A 14749-nucleotide genomic window follows, 5' to 3' on the forward strand; every position below is an offset into this window, starting at 1 on the left:
AACTCCTTTGCCACTTTGCATGTATAAGCCCTGCTGAGCTCTGTTCAAATGCCATGAGTAGAGTACTTCCACCATTTGGACACTGCTTGTGGGTAGATCTCTGCTTCATGTTTCCTCTAAGGGAGTTTATTCTAACACACATTCTCTCTCATATTTGAAAGAAAGTTTGCATTAAAGAACTTGCAGTTCTACAGAGACTTCTCTAGGGCACTTTGAAATAGCTTTGGTCATGTGTCAAAAAAAAAAAAAGAAAAAGGCTTCCCTCCGTGCCCTGCATTATCATACTTTATCTTCTGAACTGAATTACAGAGTAGAGAATGTATTATCAGAGTCTGGTCATGAAGCAACATTTGTAGAAGGCTCTAGAGATGTTTGGTTTATGGAAACTGTTTTCCTTCCCCTCTGTTGGCATTTTACACAGATGTTTCCTCCAGCGTTTTTTTCTTTTGTATTTGCGCTTTAAATATACATAGAGAATGTTTTATTTATTTCCAAAAGTAATTTTCTAATATTTTCCTTCAACTCTGTCCACTTGGAGGTTGGTGCCTTGGAACAGGCAATGCTGGATGCTTTAGTCATGGATCGTGTGGATTTTGTTAAACTGTTAATAGAACACGGAGTAAACATGCACCGTTTTCTTACCATATCTCGTTTGGAAGAACTCTACAATACAGTGAGTATTTGAAATCCCAGTGTACCACTTTAGATATGAAAGCCTGGAAACAATGCTGTTTTACTTAAGGGGTGTGATGATTAGGCCACGTTTTTATGAAGGCCTTTTGGGGAAAAAAAAAAAAGGAAAATTAATGGGTTTGGTTATTTTTGATTGTTATGCAGGGGTTTGAGAATGGTGTACCAGGTTGTTGTTTTTGACTCACTGTCACTAGCTTGAGTACTCATTGGAAGCTGGTAAGAAATATGTTCAGATTTTAATCTGATATGTAATACATGCTTACCTTGCTGAAAGTGATATGTTGTTTAGACCAAAGCTATATTGGCTTCTTTCTAGAATAAGTCAAGATTTAAGATAGTGGAGGTGTTGCTGATTGGTTTTGAAGTTTTTTTGAAAAGATTTGGGGGTAGAGTGGGGAGAGTTTGAATCACAGTAGTTTATTTTGTAGATTATTTTAAACTGCTGGATTAATTATATTATGTTATGTTATGTTGTGTTATGTTTCTTATATATATTATATGCATTGATTTTCTAGTGTAGAGTGACATGTTTGTTTACTGTCTTTTCTATTCACACCACAGAAACAAGGACCATTAAATCTGCTTTTACACCATCTAGTTCGAGATGTGAAACAGGTAATAGACATAGGGAAGGCTGAGGACAAAAATGCTAGGTTAATACTTCAGTGTCCACTGGCAAGCTGCTATTAGGTAATACAGGGGAATTTTGGTAATAGAAGTGACAGTTTCATTACTGCAGTGCTATATCTGCTAAATGGTTTAATCTTAATTCCACTGACCCCTAAGCAATTAACCAATATACTGCTGCTGAGGCTCCCAAGGTCCTGTACCTTAATTTCAAAGCCTAGTAGTTCATCCAGATCAGGCTTTCTCACATTACTAAATTGACATTTTGAAGTGACAGTACAAAAGGATTAGTGAATTAATGCAGTGGTTATGCTCCTTGCTTTAAGGTTTTCTATTTTTTTACCCCAAAGTTAAGGTCTTTCCTTGTTAGAGCAGTAATGAAAAGATATTGTGACATGAGATAATATTTGCATGTGCTGCATTGCCTAGGAGAACAGAAGGTGGCAGTGGATGACTACTGCATGGAGCACTGGTTCCATTAGTGATTTAGTAGCAGCCTTGTTATTTAGATACATCATTAATTTATTTTACAATTCTGCTAATGTTCCTCACAGCACTGCTTAGCCAGAAAGGGATGAGCTGTTCTTTATGCATCTAGACTTCAGCACAGGAGATTCGTAGATCCAAGTCTAGACTAACTGGCTAATTCTTTCCAGGGTGTGATTGCTAAGATGAAATAGCAAGTCTGACTATTTGCAGAGTTCTGTTGGGTTTTTGGTGTCGTTTTGCTACTGTGGATCACTTTCATGTCAATCCCATTTATGATTCGTTAGATAGATGTAGGGTATCCTGGTCTCCCAAACAAACTGTTTTCTGTGCTTTTCCATACTGATAAACATATTCAAGATCTATTTTATGTTATAAATCTGGAATCTATAGGTTGAAAGTCTTGAAAAACATTGAGCTTCTCCAGGCTATATATATATATATATATATATATATATATATATATATGTCTTTAAATCTCAGGAAACTGGGAAAACCCAGTGTGTGATCTAACAAGAAGCTTTTGGCACCTGACATACAGTAATGGAATTAATGTAAAAAATATCTGCACAGTTTCAAAGCTAAATTTGGGATCTGCAAACAGGTCTAATTGCTGAAAAGCCTTATTTACCTGAGCTTCTGTAAGTTCACAAAAGTGTTCTGTGAATGGGTTGTGCAGTTGCAGTCTGATTAAACATGGTAACACTGTAGTTGGGGCAGTCAACAGAGTGATGTGACCCTGGATTTTAGAATATTTTCTGTTACTGTGAACAGCTTTGATGCTGCTGCAATTGAATGAAGATACATGCCGTCTGCTCTGATGATGTAAAAGATAGGGATTAGTGCAGAGAGAAGTATCTACAAGCTTAGGTATTCAAAAATACTTGCCTAGCTTTCGGTGACCTAGGGCTGAGTGGCCTTAGCTGACTGTACTGAGGTTTGCTACTGAAGTATATTGGAAAAACACCCTCAGCCCAATGAAGAAAAAGACTTTTCACAGTCTGAAAGGCTTACACTGCCAGGAATGCATAACATCTCTGATCCCATTTATATACAGGCTCATTTTTCACTTCAAAAAGTTGCAGTTGAGGTTTTACCAATAAGTTTTAAAATCTTCTTGGAAGTGAATTTATTCTTCAGAGAATTTGTCACAAACCTTGGGTCTTGGAAGGACAGTGGAGGTAAGATGGGCACTGGTGCTTTAAGCAGAAGAGGTGAGATACTCAGAAGGTAGAGCTAGTGCACATACTGCTGTTGTCCTTGTTGTCAAGACAGTCTTGAGCCTCAACAGGATATTTCCAGTCTCTAGGAATTATTACTCTGCTTCAGCTTAAATACATGCTTCAGCTACTTCTTCAATTTTAGTTAATCAAAGTGCTTGATCGTACCATGCTAATTTTCTCTTGTGAGAAGGTTTTTATCTGTACCTCTGCTGTTGGTCCTTGTCCTGAAGAACTGTTACCCTCACTGTTGGATGCAGTGAACATTGCAAAATATGCAATGTGGGTACAGTGAACTGCAGGAATCACATTTCCCCCTCTTTTCTAGAAGAGTTCCATATGCGTAATGAATGTGTACACTTTCTTGACACATTTATCCAGACATTTCCTTACAATAGGAGGGCTATAACATGGTTGAATGTTGCACATAACAGCATAATGAAATGTTTGTGATGTTTGGTGTTTCAGAATAGCCTTTCTTTGGATTACAAGATATCACTGATTGACATTGGACTGGTGATAGAATACCTCCTTGGTGAAGCTTATCAGAGCAGCTACACAAGGAAGCATTTCCGAATTCTCTACAATGATCTCTACAGAAAACACAAGGTAGCTTCTTCCAAAACACTGGTTACCAAGAAAAGCCAAAATGTGACACCTGAAAATAGCTCATGTTGTCATCCTGGTTTGTCTGAGGAGTATCATGTAAATATGTGCCATGCTTGTCTGTTTGAGAACTGTAGAGAGGTTGCAAATAAAAGAGAGAAATCCCCAAGAATATTGGTGGTTGTTAAATTATTTATTAGTTCAGTAAATTTACCTTTGTGTCCAGTATCTGGGTTGTATTTTGTCTATCAATAAGGTATGACAAGACTGTGCCAACCACCATTTTCTTTTTTGAAAGAGTTACATATCTACTTCTTGCAGCTTGAACCGCCTCATGGAAATACTAAATTCCACATGTCTTGAAGTAGATTTAGGGCAGATTTAACCCTGTTGGTTTCCCAAAATCAGTAGGTTAAAAACAGCTAAACTTCTCAATAAATTAGTTGAAAGTCATTTCCAACATTGCAGAAGGTATAGGTTTACTGCATAAAAATGACCCCCAGTTTTTGAAGTAAAACTGGACATTTAAGTACTTCCATATGTTAAAAAACAAACAAAAAAACCCTCCCATCCCCATGAAATGTTTCCATGACTAAGAGAAAAACCTCATAATTATCAGAGAAAATGAGAAGAAGTAATGGAACCTGTAACTTGGAGTGACTAGAAACAGGGAGACAGAGCTTTCTGTGTGTCACAAGTTTTTAGCATAACATTTTAAAAAGATGTGAGCAGTTCTACCACTTTTTGCTCTTTCCTAATGAAATATGACCTTAACAGTGATAGGTGAAACCATATAATCATATAATTAGGAATTGTTGGGAAGAGCATTAGGGATTCAGCTGTTAACATCCTTCCCTCTTAGCCAACACTGAACAAAATTTGCCGAGATGCTGGATGAGCTATCCTCCAAAGGAAATTATCAGCAAAAAGTTCAGAGAGTTCTGTCTTTCAAACAGCTTATGGCACATTTTATAAAGGTTGGCACTCAGAAGAGCATCCAGACTGGGCGATTTCATCTGTTGAACCCTGCTTGTTGCATTTCGTGGATGCTATGAGTGGAAAATCATTATTTTGAATTCAGAGACTCAGAAAAATATTTATTTGTTTACTGAAATATGAAACAGGCCATTTTTTTCCTTGATGGTATAAGTTTCAGTGGTGGTTATGGTGATTTTTGACTCACTGGTTTTTGAATAACATCAATTTCTACATGCACTAGTTTAGTCAGCAAGTACCAGAGAAGTTTATTTCTAATTTGTATTTCTCTTCTTATGTTTTATGGTTTGCTTTTGGATCTAGAGAGTGGTCTCCAGCTTGCCTCAAAGCCTGTCTCATGCCTTTCATCAGAGTAATCAGATGGATAGTGGAATGGGATCCACTGAAAGTACTTTGCATTCTCAGTTCTTCAGGACTGCACAGCCTTACAAATACAAGGTGATATAATTGCTTATTCTAGACTTTGCTTAGGAAATATCAGGCTATTAATAATTTTATTGACAAATTTTAGACATGCTGGTCAGGCTCTTAGTTTTTATAATTCTGCTTAAATTGCAGTGGAAACAATGCTTTACTGCTCACAAAGTACAAATCTTGCTATTTTATTGGTGAAACCAAGTTCAGACTCTATGATAATTTTTAACTTCCATCCTTTAGTTGCTAAGGGCTTTAATTCACTGACATGTAGTATCACCAAATATCTGAGTATCAAGCATGTGTGAAAATTCTTCTGAATTTGGAAGAAACATAGGAGTTTTCTGATTTTCCTAATGTTTTCCCATGATTGGCTTATTGAGGTGTTATAGTAAGACTGTTAAGAAGTAGAACATTCAGAGAAAGAATGATAGAAGAGCAAAGATTTGCTTTAATATTAGCTTTAAATCTATCTGTCTGTCTGTCTATCTATCTATCTATCTATCTATCTGACAAAACATTAAAGTGAAATGGATTTAAATGGCTGTGTTGGAATTAGTCAGAGCCAAAAAGAACACATGATAGCACTGAGACTTCCTCACTTACGTCAGTAAGACACTTTTTCCTGTACTATTCACCAAGAAATACCCAGATGTGAAAGTATAGCAAATGTGACAGACAGAGAAAATAATCTTTAAGGATCTAAGGTGTTTAATTCAGTCTACTGTGTACTTTTTCTTCTATCATGACACATATAAAAGAGAGAGTAAAAGCATGGGGAATCATGGTGTTTGGAGAGTGCTCAACACTATGGAAAGGGAAGTTATGAAAGGCATGGATGCAGAGCAAGGTGTATTTTTCCTTCATTAATGTTACCAGCTTCTTAGCATTGGTAATCTGAACATAGTCCTAGCTGTGGTTTATGACTTAAATGTATATAGCTATCAAATAATTTGCTACTTGCAATTCAGATTTGCGTGCAGTTTTATTTTCATGAATCTGAACCTCAACCATTCACTGGGATTTTCTTTGTGGTTTTTTTCCCCCTTCTTTTGTTTCTTTACAAATTTATAGGAAAGATCCAGCCCTTTCCCAAAGTATAAGAAGAAATTAAAAGAGGATGTAAACTACACAGAGAATTATGAGTCAACTGGCTTCATCTATCCGTATAATGACCTCCTGGTTTGGGCAGTATTAATGAAAAGACAGAAGATGGCTATGTTCTTCTGGCAGCATGGAGAGGAAGCCATGGTCAAAGCTGTTGTTGCCTGTAAACTCTACAGAGCAATGGCACATGAAGCTAAACAGAGCAACATGGTGGATGACACTTCAGAAGAACTCAAGAAGTATTCAAAGTATGAGTTCTGCCTTCATTTCAATTAAAGTTCTTTGGTGCTGAGAATTGTTAGAGACTGCCCTAATCCACTAAGAGTTAGTAAAGTTAGTGATGCTGTGGATTATGGAGTATTAAAAAAAACTACTTTCAGATACTCACTATTGATACTATATAATGGATCTATGTACAGGTGTATAATGTTGAGAGTTAAAGGAAAACTATTTGCATATTACCTGAATGCATATTTGAAAATATAGGTGAGTAATGTATAGTTCATTATCTGCTAAATGGTCAGGGGAAAGGCTGAAATTTCCTTGGCAGCTTTTCTTCCAGTTCAATTTGTTAAAAAGCCATATGGCACACAGGTCTGCCCTGTTCAAATTTATAGCAAGTAGTAATGAGCAAACCAAAATCAGTGCTTAAATCCTGCTCTGTGTAAGACTAAGTGGAAAGTGAGATAACTGATTGAATTAAAAGGGAATTGGACCAAAATTTTTCTTTGAGTTTGTAATTTCCATTTAGTGTTTTCTGGTAGTTTTTCTGGTTAGAAATGTATTTTCTGCTTTGTAGATTTCATGCTTAAGATTCAATAAAAACTTAAGGTGCAATAAAACATACTTTGTTCTTTTGTATGCAGCTCCAAATCTTAATTTGAAGGAGGGTATGTGCCTTCCATTAAGAGTCTTCTCTGCAGAAGTGTTTTAAAGTCAGTCCAAAAAGAAGAGACTTTTGCAACTGGCTGCAATGTTTGCCCACAGTTGTGGTGAATCTGTTGGTTGAAGCAAATACAGAAAACTTTGTACGGTTAATTTTGATCACTGAGTGAGATTAGGAACAAAAGAAATGAAAAATGACAAAACAGGATGGCCCTAAACGTTATGATTAGGACTAAACAGTTAGGTTTACATCCCAAATTGTTTTTCATTAAGTATATTGATAAAGCAATGAGAAAAATGGGAGAAGGCATGTTTACTGAGATTGATAGCTGAACTTGAGTTACCAGAGTATTCACAGCAACCTCTTCTCAGCAGTAACTCTGAGTTTGGACTGAATCCTGTTATATTGACTGTTAATTCCTTTCTGCTTTAGGGAATTTGGGCAGCTTGCCTTAGATGTGCTGGACAAGGCATTCAAACAAAATGAGCAGATGGCCATGAAGTTGCTGACCTATGAACTGAAAAACTGGAGCAACTCCACATGCCTGAAGCTGGCTGTGTCCGTGGGGCTGCGGCCTTTTGTGTCCCACACGTGCACGCAGATGCTGCTGACCGACATGTGGATGGGACGCCTGAAGATGCGGAAGAACTCCTGGTTTAAGGTAGCATTGCTCTATTTTTTTCCGACCATTCAGGTGCTATTTAGATGCTTAATATATGGGTTTTTTTGGTTATGGACACAGCTTATGCAGTTTCAGACAGCTCAGCTTAAGCATAAGTTGGAATGTGAACATCTGGGAAAAAAAAAGCAAGGGAGGGAGGGAAAATAGTTCTTGCTTCTGTTTTATTTCTTTTCAAAAGCATATGTGGGATCACATTAGGATGAAGGATTTTTTTGTTGCTCTTCCCATTCTCTCAGCACTTTTTAGTCCTTCCTCACCTGCTCGTGGTTCCCCACATTGCCTATTCCCTGGCAGAGCTGCTGGTGGGAAGGATGCTTTCCAGACACAGGGAGCTGTATTGAAAGCATCCCAGATACAATGACACTCTTCAAAGCCAGAAATCAGGCAAGAGCAGCACAAATCTTCAGAGGCTGTCAGACTCTGTGATACAGATTTCAAGCACCAGTGACTCCTTCTGCAGCCAGTGGAATTGCACTGGGTTTGTGCTGGCACCAGGCATGGCTGACTGTGGCCTCAGGTTTATGCTATCACTGCTTAATTAATCTTGTGTCTCTCTTTTAGGTCATTATGAGTATTCTCCTGCCTCCCACCATCCTGATGCTGGAGTTTAAAAGCAAGGCAGAAATGTCTCATGTGCCTCAGTCCCAAGACTTCCATCAGTTATGGTATCATGGGGAACAGAGCCCAGTCAGCTCTAAAGAGACTTTGGTTAGTCTGTGAGGATCAATCATTTGTGTGCCAGAGTCTGTCTCTTTACCACAGTGCAGTTCTGAGGAGTGAGAAGATGCTCATCAGGTGGAATGAAATGGCTGAAGGCCAGTTCTCTCCAGAAGTATGGATTAGGTCCCCAGTTTGGATATGGACTTAAGTGAATGTGGTACAAGTTACTTCATCTGTCCTGGATGTCACTTCTGTGCTGGCCATAATGAGAAAGTCCTTCCCAACCTCACATGTATTCCTAGCGCAGGAAGGGAGCAGCCCGACCTGAGGCAGCTAGGAAAAGTGCTCACACACATTCTGCTTAATGTAAGCTTGTGATTTTATCTATCAGTGTCTAGCAGAAGTCCAGGTTACTGATTTTCCTTAAATACTCTTATACAAAATACTATACAAAATATACAGACAGTGTAGCTGTGCCATATAGGGCATCTTTCACAGAGTGCATGTTGATTATTGCAAATGAGATATTTGTAACCAGACAAAACCAAGCTGTAGTAATGGCTGGTGTATTCAGAACTAAGTTTAGGCATTTGTGTCTGTCTTCCCCCTGAAACAACACTCCCTTTGCAATTATAGACTATTGTTTTTTACTTAAAAAATGCTGTTTTCTTTTAAAGAGGGGTTATGATGTAGAAAAGGCTGTTCAGAAGTCTGATGAAAGCCAAGGAGATGGTGGACAAGGAAACCTGACTGGAGCTAGAAAAATCTATGAGTTCTACAATGCACCAATTGTCAAGTTCTGGTTTCACACGGTTAGTCATCATTCTAGAACTTGGAGTGATAAACCCCTCCTTTAGTCCTTCAAATGCCACTTAATCCTGCTTTTACTTTTTCTAGCATGGATTTGCAGTCACTTAGTGGTGGGTGTAAATGGGAAGCCATTTGAATGTTTCTCTGATAGTTAAGTGTAAAGATTAAAATGCTAAAATCATGCTAAATCATGCTAAAATCATGCAACTGAACTAAAAAAACCCAAAAAACCAAACCCAAAACCCCAGGAAAACAATTATAAGGAACCAAAGAAAAACTCAAGCGCAGCCTTTTACAGTGGTCAGTTGCAAAGGCTGACATAGATTTGAAGGTGACCTTCTGTACCTTTAATACTTCACTGATCTTCATGTTCCTTTCTTTAAGAATTGTCTCTGGAGAAGCAAATATTTTTCTATAGGGAATCCTTTGCTATAGGAAATGTACATTTATTAAATCAGTTTTAGTAACCCTGTGTCAGTAGAGCTCAAGATGTTTAAGATCAGGCTGTGATCATATGTATTTTCCACCTAATATCATTCCTGTGGTTTGGAAGGCGCAGATTAACTAGCAGTTGCCTATTTAACTTTGAGAATTGTTGCTTATCCCTAGGGAAGGCTAGGATAAAGGCATAAGACAGCCCTTGCATTCAAGGAATGGTGTGCAGATCACAGAATAAAATCACAGAATAGTTATTTTTGGAAGGGAGCTCTGTAGACCATCCAGTCCAACATCCAAGATAAAAAATATGTCTCTTTTATGGGGATGAGCATATGCTGCAATTGTTTACCTTCTGCTCCCACCCATTTTTTCAGCATTAAAGTGCCAATTTCCAATGATGTTTAGGGACATTCCCATAAAACAAAGCAAAACAAAACAAAACAAAATTTTCAAGAACTGCAATAAAGATTCTGGGCTCAAACACGTGGCAGAGTCCCAGTTGTCTGAGTACCTATAGTGAAGCCAACCAGCTGTTTTATTTGCAGAAATTTGTTTGAGGTTTTTGTGTGTATGGATTATGCACCATGTGTTTTGCAGATGTCGTACTTGGCATTCCTCATGCTCTTTACTTACACTGTGTTGGTGAAGATGGAACCAAGACCAAGTGTGCAAGAGTGGTTTGTTATTATTTATATTTTCACTACTGCTATTGAAAAAGTCAGGGAGGTAAGTTTTTCCATTTGCATTCTCATTTTTCTTGTAACCAGGGAATAACTCTCTGAAGAATGCTAAATCCTGCTTTATTTTATGGAGAATTATACAGAGAATTTATTTATTGGAATTCCTTTTTTCAAAGATCAGTTCTTGGTCTGTCAAAATGCATCTTAAATTTTGGCCTTAATTCTTGGTTGGTAATGTGTAGGTGACTGCTGAATTGAGATTTAGAACCTTGATGTAGGCACCTGGTCCTTAATTTTCTTAAGCTGACCATTAGACTTCTAGTAATAAAATTTGTCTTTAGATATTTAATCTGAGTGAGAACTTGTTATGAATTAATAGATGTTTTACATAGAATAATCTATGGCTCTCCCTCAAGTCTAGTTAGCCTTCCATAAATGCACTTAGAAAAAAGTACAATCAACTTTTAATGCTGGATTTATTGAACACAAAAAAATAAAAAAGGTATATTCAAATCAAAATTATTGCAATTATTTGCAGTTGATTAGACCCAAGCTTCTGAATGCAACTTGAGCTCCAAACCTGAGTCTAGGGACAAATACAGCTATGTATTTCCTCAATCATTGTATCTGCTCTGACATGCCTTCACTGCAGAATCAGCACATAACAAATCAGCAAACAGTAATGTGAATACTCTTTTGTATGACTTTTGAAATGCTGTGCTTTCAGAGGAATAAAGCTAGCCACAAAAAGCCAGCCACAGCTCTGAGCAAAGGACACTGCAAATACAGATCACTCAGAAGGCTGTGAAATCAGTATGAGAGAGGTGAAGGATTCCAAGGGACAGTAAAAATACTTTTGAAATCACTGTTGTGCTCTTGCACCATCTTGATGCTGGGACAGCAGAAAGAACAGCTCTTCTTTCCGGTATCATTGGTTGGACACTTTGAAATTGATGTCTTTACTTGATTTTCTTTATCCATGTTCTAGTTCTGGTCTGTTGGCAAAGACTTTGTAGGACACTCTATTTTAGCTGGGCAGCTGCTTAGCTGCTGAGGGCTTTGTTATATATAGCTGCAAAGTTCTGTTGCTCTAGATTGTATCAAATAATTGCTGAAGCCTTAGGCCCTGCAACTAGTTACTCATGTGAGTTAGTCTAGATCACTTGTCTACATTTATGTGGTCATATGCATAAATTCTTGCAGGATCAGGGCATAATGTTTCAAAATCTCTCCTTTGCTTGGTACTTATCAGTGTAATCTCACATAGCACTGCATAATTGGCCTCACTTGTGGCAATGTGCAAACATTTTATTTGCCTCCTCCCTAGGATTCCACTTCACATGCTTGCTCAGTGAAGCTTAAAATCCCTTTGGGGCACCTTACAGTTCAAGGAGTGAACATTTCATTCTTTACCTTGCTAGTTGCCAGCACTTCTTTTTTTAACCTGTCCTTGGCAGAATACAAGGATCTTTCATTATATTTTTGGTCTGAAATAAAGGACATTAGTTATTTTCCCAGTGGCAAGGTTAGGCCAGTACTTTCCATGACTTAGGGGTTAATGAAAAGGCCACTGCAGGTTGTGACCATCCCTCTAGAAAATGCTTGTTAATTTCTAACAATATGTGTACATAACAATTCTTTACTGGCTGCTCTCTCCGGCTGAGCTATGTGCCCTTTAGTGAACAGATTCAGGTTCAGGATCCATCTTTTTTGGGAAGAGCTATCCCATTTGATGTCACATACTTGAGCAATATGACATGGTGGATTAAGTAAAAACCTCAATTGATGATGAATGGCAATATGCAGTAAATGGGTCCAAGACAAAAGAAAAAAAAAAGGGGGGGAAATTATACATTCTCAAGTATCATGAAATAATGCAGACCAATGCAGAAATAATGCAGAATAATGCAGAAAAGGTCAAATAATGTATATGTGATTTTAATGGCATTTTCCTCCCAATTCTACCTAGGTATTTATCTCAGAACCTGGAAAATTCTGCCAAAAGGTGAAGGTGTGGATTTATGAATACTGGAATTTTACTGATTCTGTAGCAATCATCCTGTTTATGATTGGTTTTGGTTTGCGGTGGTGCAACCCCCCTGTTCAAACTGCAGGGAGGCTGCTTTACTGCTTGGATATCATATTTTGGTACACTCGGCTCCTTGATCTTTTTGCTGTGAATCAGCATGCTGGCCCATACCTGACAATGATTGGGAAAATGGTAAGTAGTGTGCTTTGGGGAAGTATTTCTGTAGCTAAGGCATCTACCTTCAGGAATAGGTAAAGCTCAGAAGTGACAGAAAAGGAGAAGTGGTCTAATGGCTCACAGTGAATGTTTTACTTGAAAATACCATGATTCTTTTTGTTTGTGAGTTGACCATAATCAGATTACACTTCTCTTTAATTTATTAATTACATTAATTTATTCACAAAATCCATTTTTACTTAATTCCTTAGAGAAGGGTTTTGTTTGAGTTAGTTTGCCAATCTAGCTTGGTAACAGGAGAAAGAAAAGTCACTGCTTCTTGGAGTGGGCTCACTGTGACAGGTTATTCCCCTAACTCTTGGAAACAGTATCATTATTGTTTTACTTGTTGATTCAAATAACTGCCTCCTTGTTTATCTGTCACAATTTCCGTGAAATCCAAGTTAATCTTGTTTCTCTTTTGCTGTAAGAACTGTTGCTGAACAACTGTCTAGTCCTGGGGGACATGTGAAGGTTCCTACTGTAATTTGCCTCCTTTACTGAGAGCTCTCTTCTTAATACTTTTATATTCTGTCTTTCATGGTGATTGTTTAGGGGGCAAAATAATTTTCACTGCTGTTCCTTGCTCTCAGTTTGAAAGGAGCACCAGTGAGCAAAATCACCATTGTAGGATCTTCGCATTTTTTAGATCTTGCTTAAGATATAAGAGGGACATGTGAGGCAAGTAGGGCTTTTTTGGTCTAAGATGATTTCAACATCTATAAAATGCTCATGTACTCTAGGTCATAGAAACAAAATATTTTTATTTCCTCCAGCATATTAGATTATTACCCCTGGTTTTATATTCTGATTTGTAAAAACAGTGATTGATACTCTTCCCTAAAATGAATGTCTCTTTTACATATAATTAACACAAGTAATTCTTTTACACAAACATGTCTTCTAGACAGGAAACATGTTCTATATTGTGATCATGATGGCCATAGTCCTGCTGAGTTTTGGGGTGTCACGAAAGGCAATTCTTTCACCAGAGGAGCCTCCTTCTTGGACCCTGGCACGGGATATTGTATTTCAGCCCTACTGGATGATGTTTGGTGAAGTCTATGCTGGAGAAATAGATGGTAGGTAATTTTGAGACTATAGCTCATGGCTTAAGTTTAATATGTGGAGAAGCATGTCTTCTTTGGTCTTTTGACTACCTACTGAGTCTGTTCTTCCTTAAACAATTCTGATTCCAGTATATGTATATATATATGTACATATGTATATATGTATATATGTATATTCCAGTATATGTAATGGGTAATACTGCTTTAATTAAGTTGAAAATACGAGCTTCTTTGTGAAAAATAAAGATGTTTAAGCTCTAAACCCTTCAAATTTAGTACTTCAAATTAAATATACTGCAAATATGAGGGCATAGCACATGGGAACTAATACTAAGATACTTCCTGGTCAGGGGATCTGCCAGTGAAATAAATTTCCAATTAAGTGAATCCAAAGCTGCTGATATCTTGGAGAAAAGAGAAAAGCTGTCTTTAAGGAAGAAAGAATAAAGGAGGAAAAGAAAGGGAGAAATAAGTTGCCTGGCACTGTTCTTAAAGAGATAAACCATGTGCATAGGAGAACTAGAACCAATCAATGTAAATAGGAAAAATTGTTTACCTTGATTATGGCTTTGGCCTTGTTTCAGTAAGAGAGAGTAATCAGGCACCCCAGAGATATTTAAGCATTACTGATGTAAGGCACTCTCATGCTACTGACTGAAGGTAAAAGTAAAACAGTCCCTAAAATAGAAAAGTAGTAACCCAAAGAGAAATATATATTTAAGGTACATAGTTCAGCATAGACCCAATTCATTAAAATAATTGACCATGTTGCCTCCATTATTACTACTGAAACAATCATATGTATTTTGGTTAAATAAATCAAAATTCTTTTAATGAAAATTTCCCAGTTAAGTTTCCCAGTTTAATCCATTTAATCACCTAACAATTCTAAACCTTTAGAAATTTGATACTTCCCAAATAAAGCTGTGATTTCTCCAGTGACTCTTTATCCTGCAGAATATGTCCCGAATTTAGGGCTGCTTCTTTATAAGTATGTTTCAAAGTTTCCTCCAAAGAGTTAAAGTTGATTAGAAATTTAAAAGATTGGGAAATATTTATTTTTATGATTTAAAAACATCGGAAAGGATCTCCTAATTTCCACCATTTATTGCTTTATGTCTGAGGTGCT

At 37.3% G+C, this 14749-nt stretch overlaps 1 protein-coding gene across 1 annotated transcript in view; it reads left to right on the forward strand.

The window, feature by feature from the left end:
- Nucleotides 1–14749, forward strand: part of TRPM6 (transient receptor potential cation channel subfamily M member 6) — an 83356-nt gene that overhangs the window by 29523 nt on the left and 39084 nt on the right. The window contains exons 12-22 of the mRNA XM_054283234.1: nt 539–673; nt 1255–1308; nt 3495–3635; nt 4932–5066; nt 6117–6397; nt 7468–7696; nt 8279–8433; nt 9057–9189; nt 10223–10351; nt 12275–12526; nt 13458–13632. Coding sequence (XP_054139209.1) covers nt 539–673; nt 1255–1308; nt 3495–3635; nt 4932–5066; nt 6117–6397; nt 7468–7696; nt 8279–8433; nt 9057–9189; nt 10223–10351; nt 12275–12526; nt 13458–13632 — 1819 coding nt within the window. The remainder of the gene's footprint in view (nt 1–538; nt 674–1254; nt 1309–3494; nt 3636–4931; nt 5067–6116; nt 6398–7467; nt 7697–8278; nt 8434–9056; nt 9190–10222; nt 10352–12274; nt 12527–13457; nt 13633–14749) is intronic.

The sequence above is a fragment of the Melozone crissalis genome, unplaced genomic scaffold, assembly GCF_028551555.1.
Source record: "Melozone crissalis strain CALT ecotype California unplaced genomic scaffold, PUWL_Pcris_2 ptg000036l_1, whole genome shotgun sequence".
NCBI classification, from domain to species: domain Eukaryota; kingdom Metazoa; phylum Chordata; class Aves; order Passeriformes; family Passerellidae; genus Melozone; species Melozone crissalis.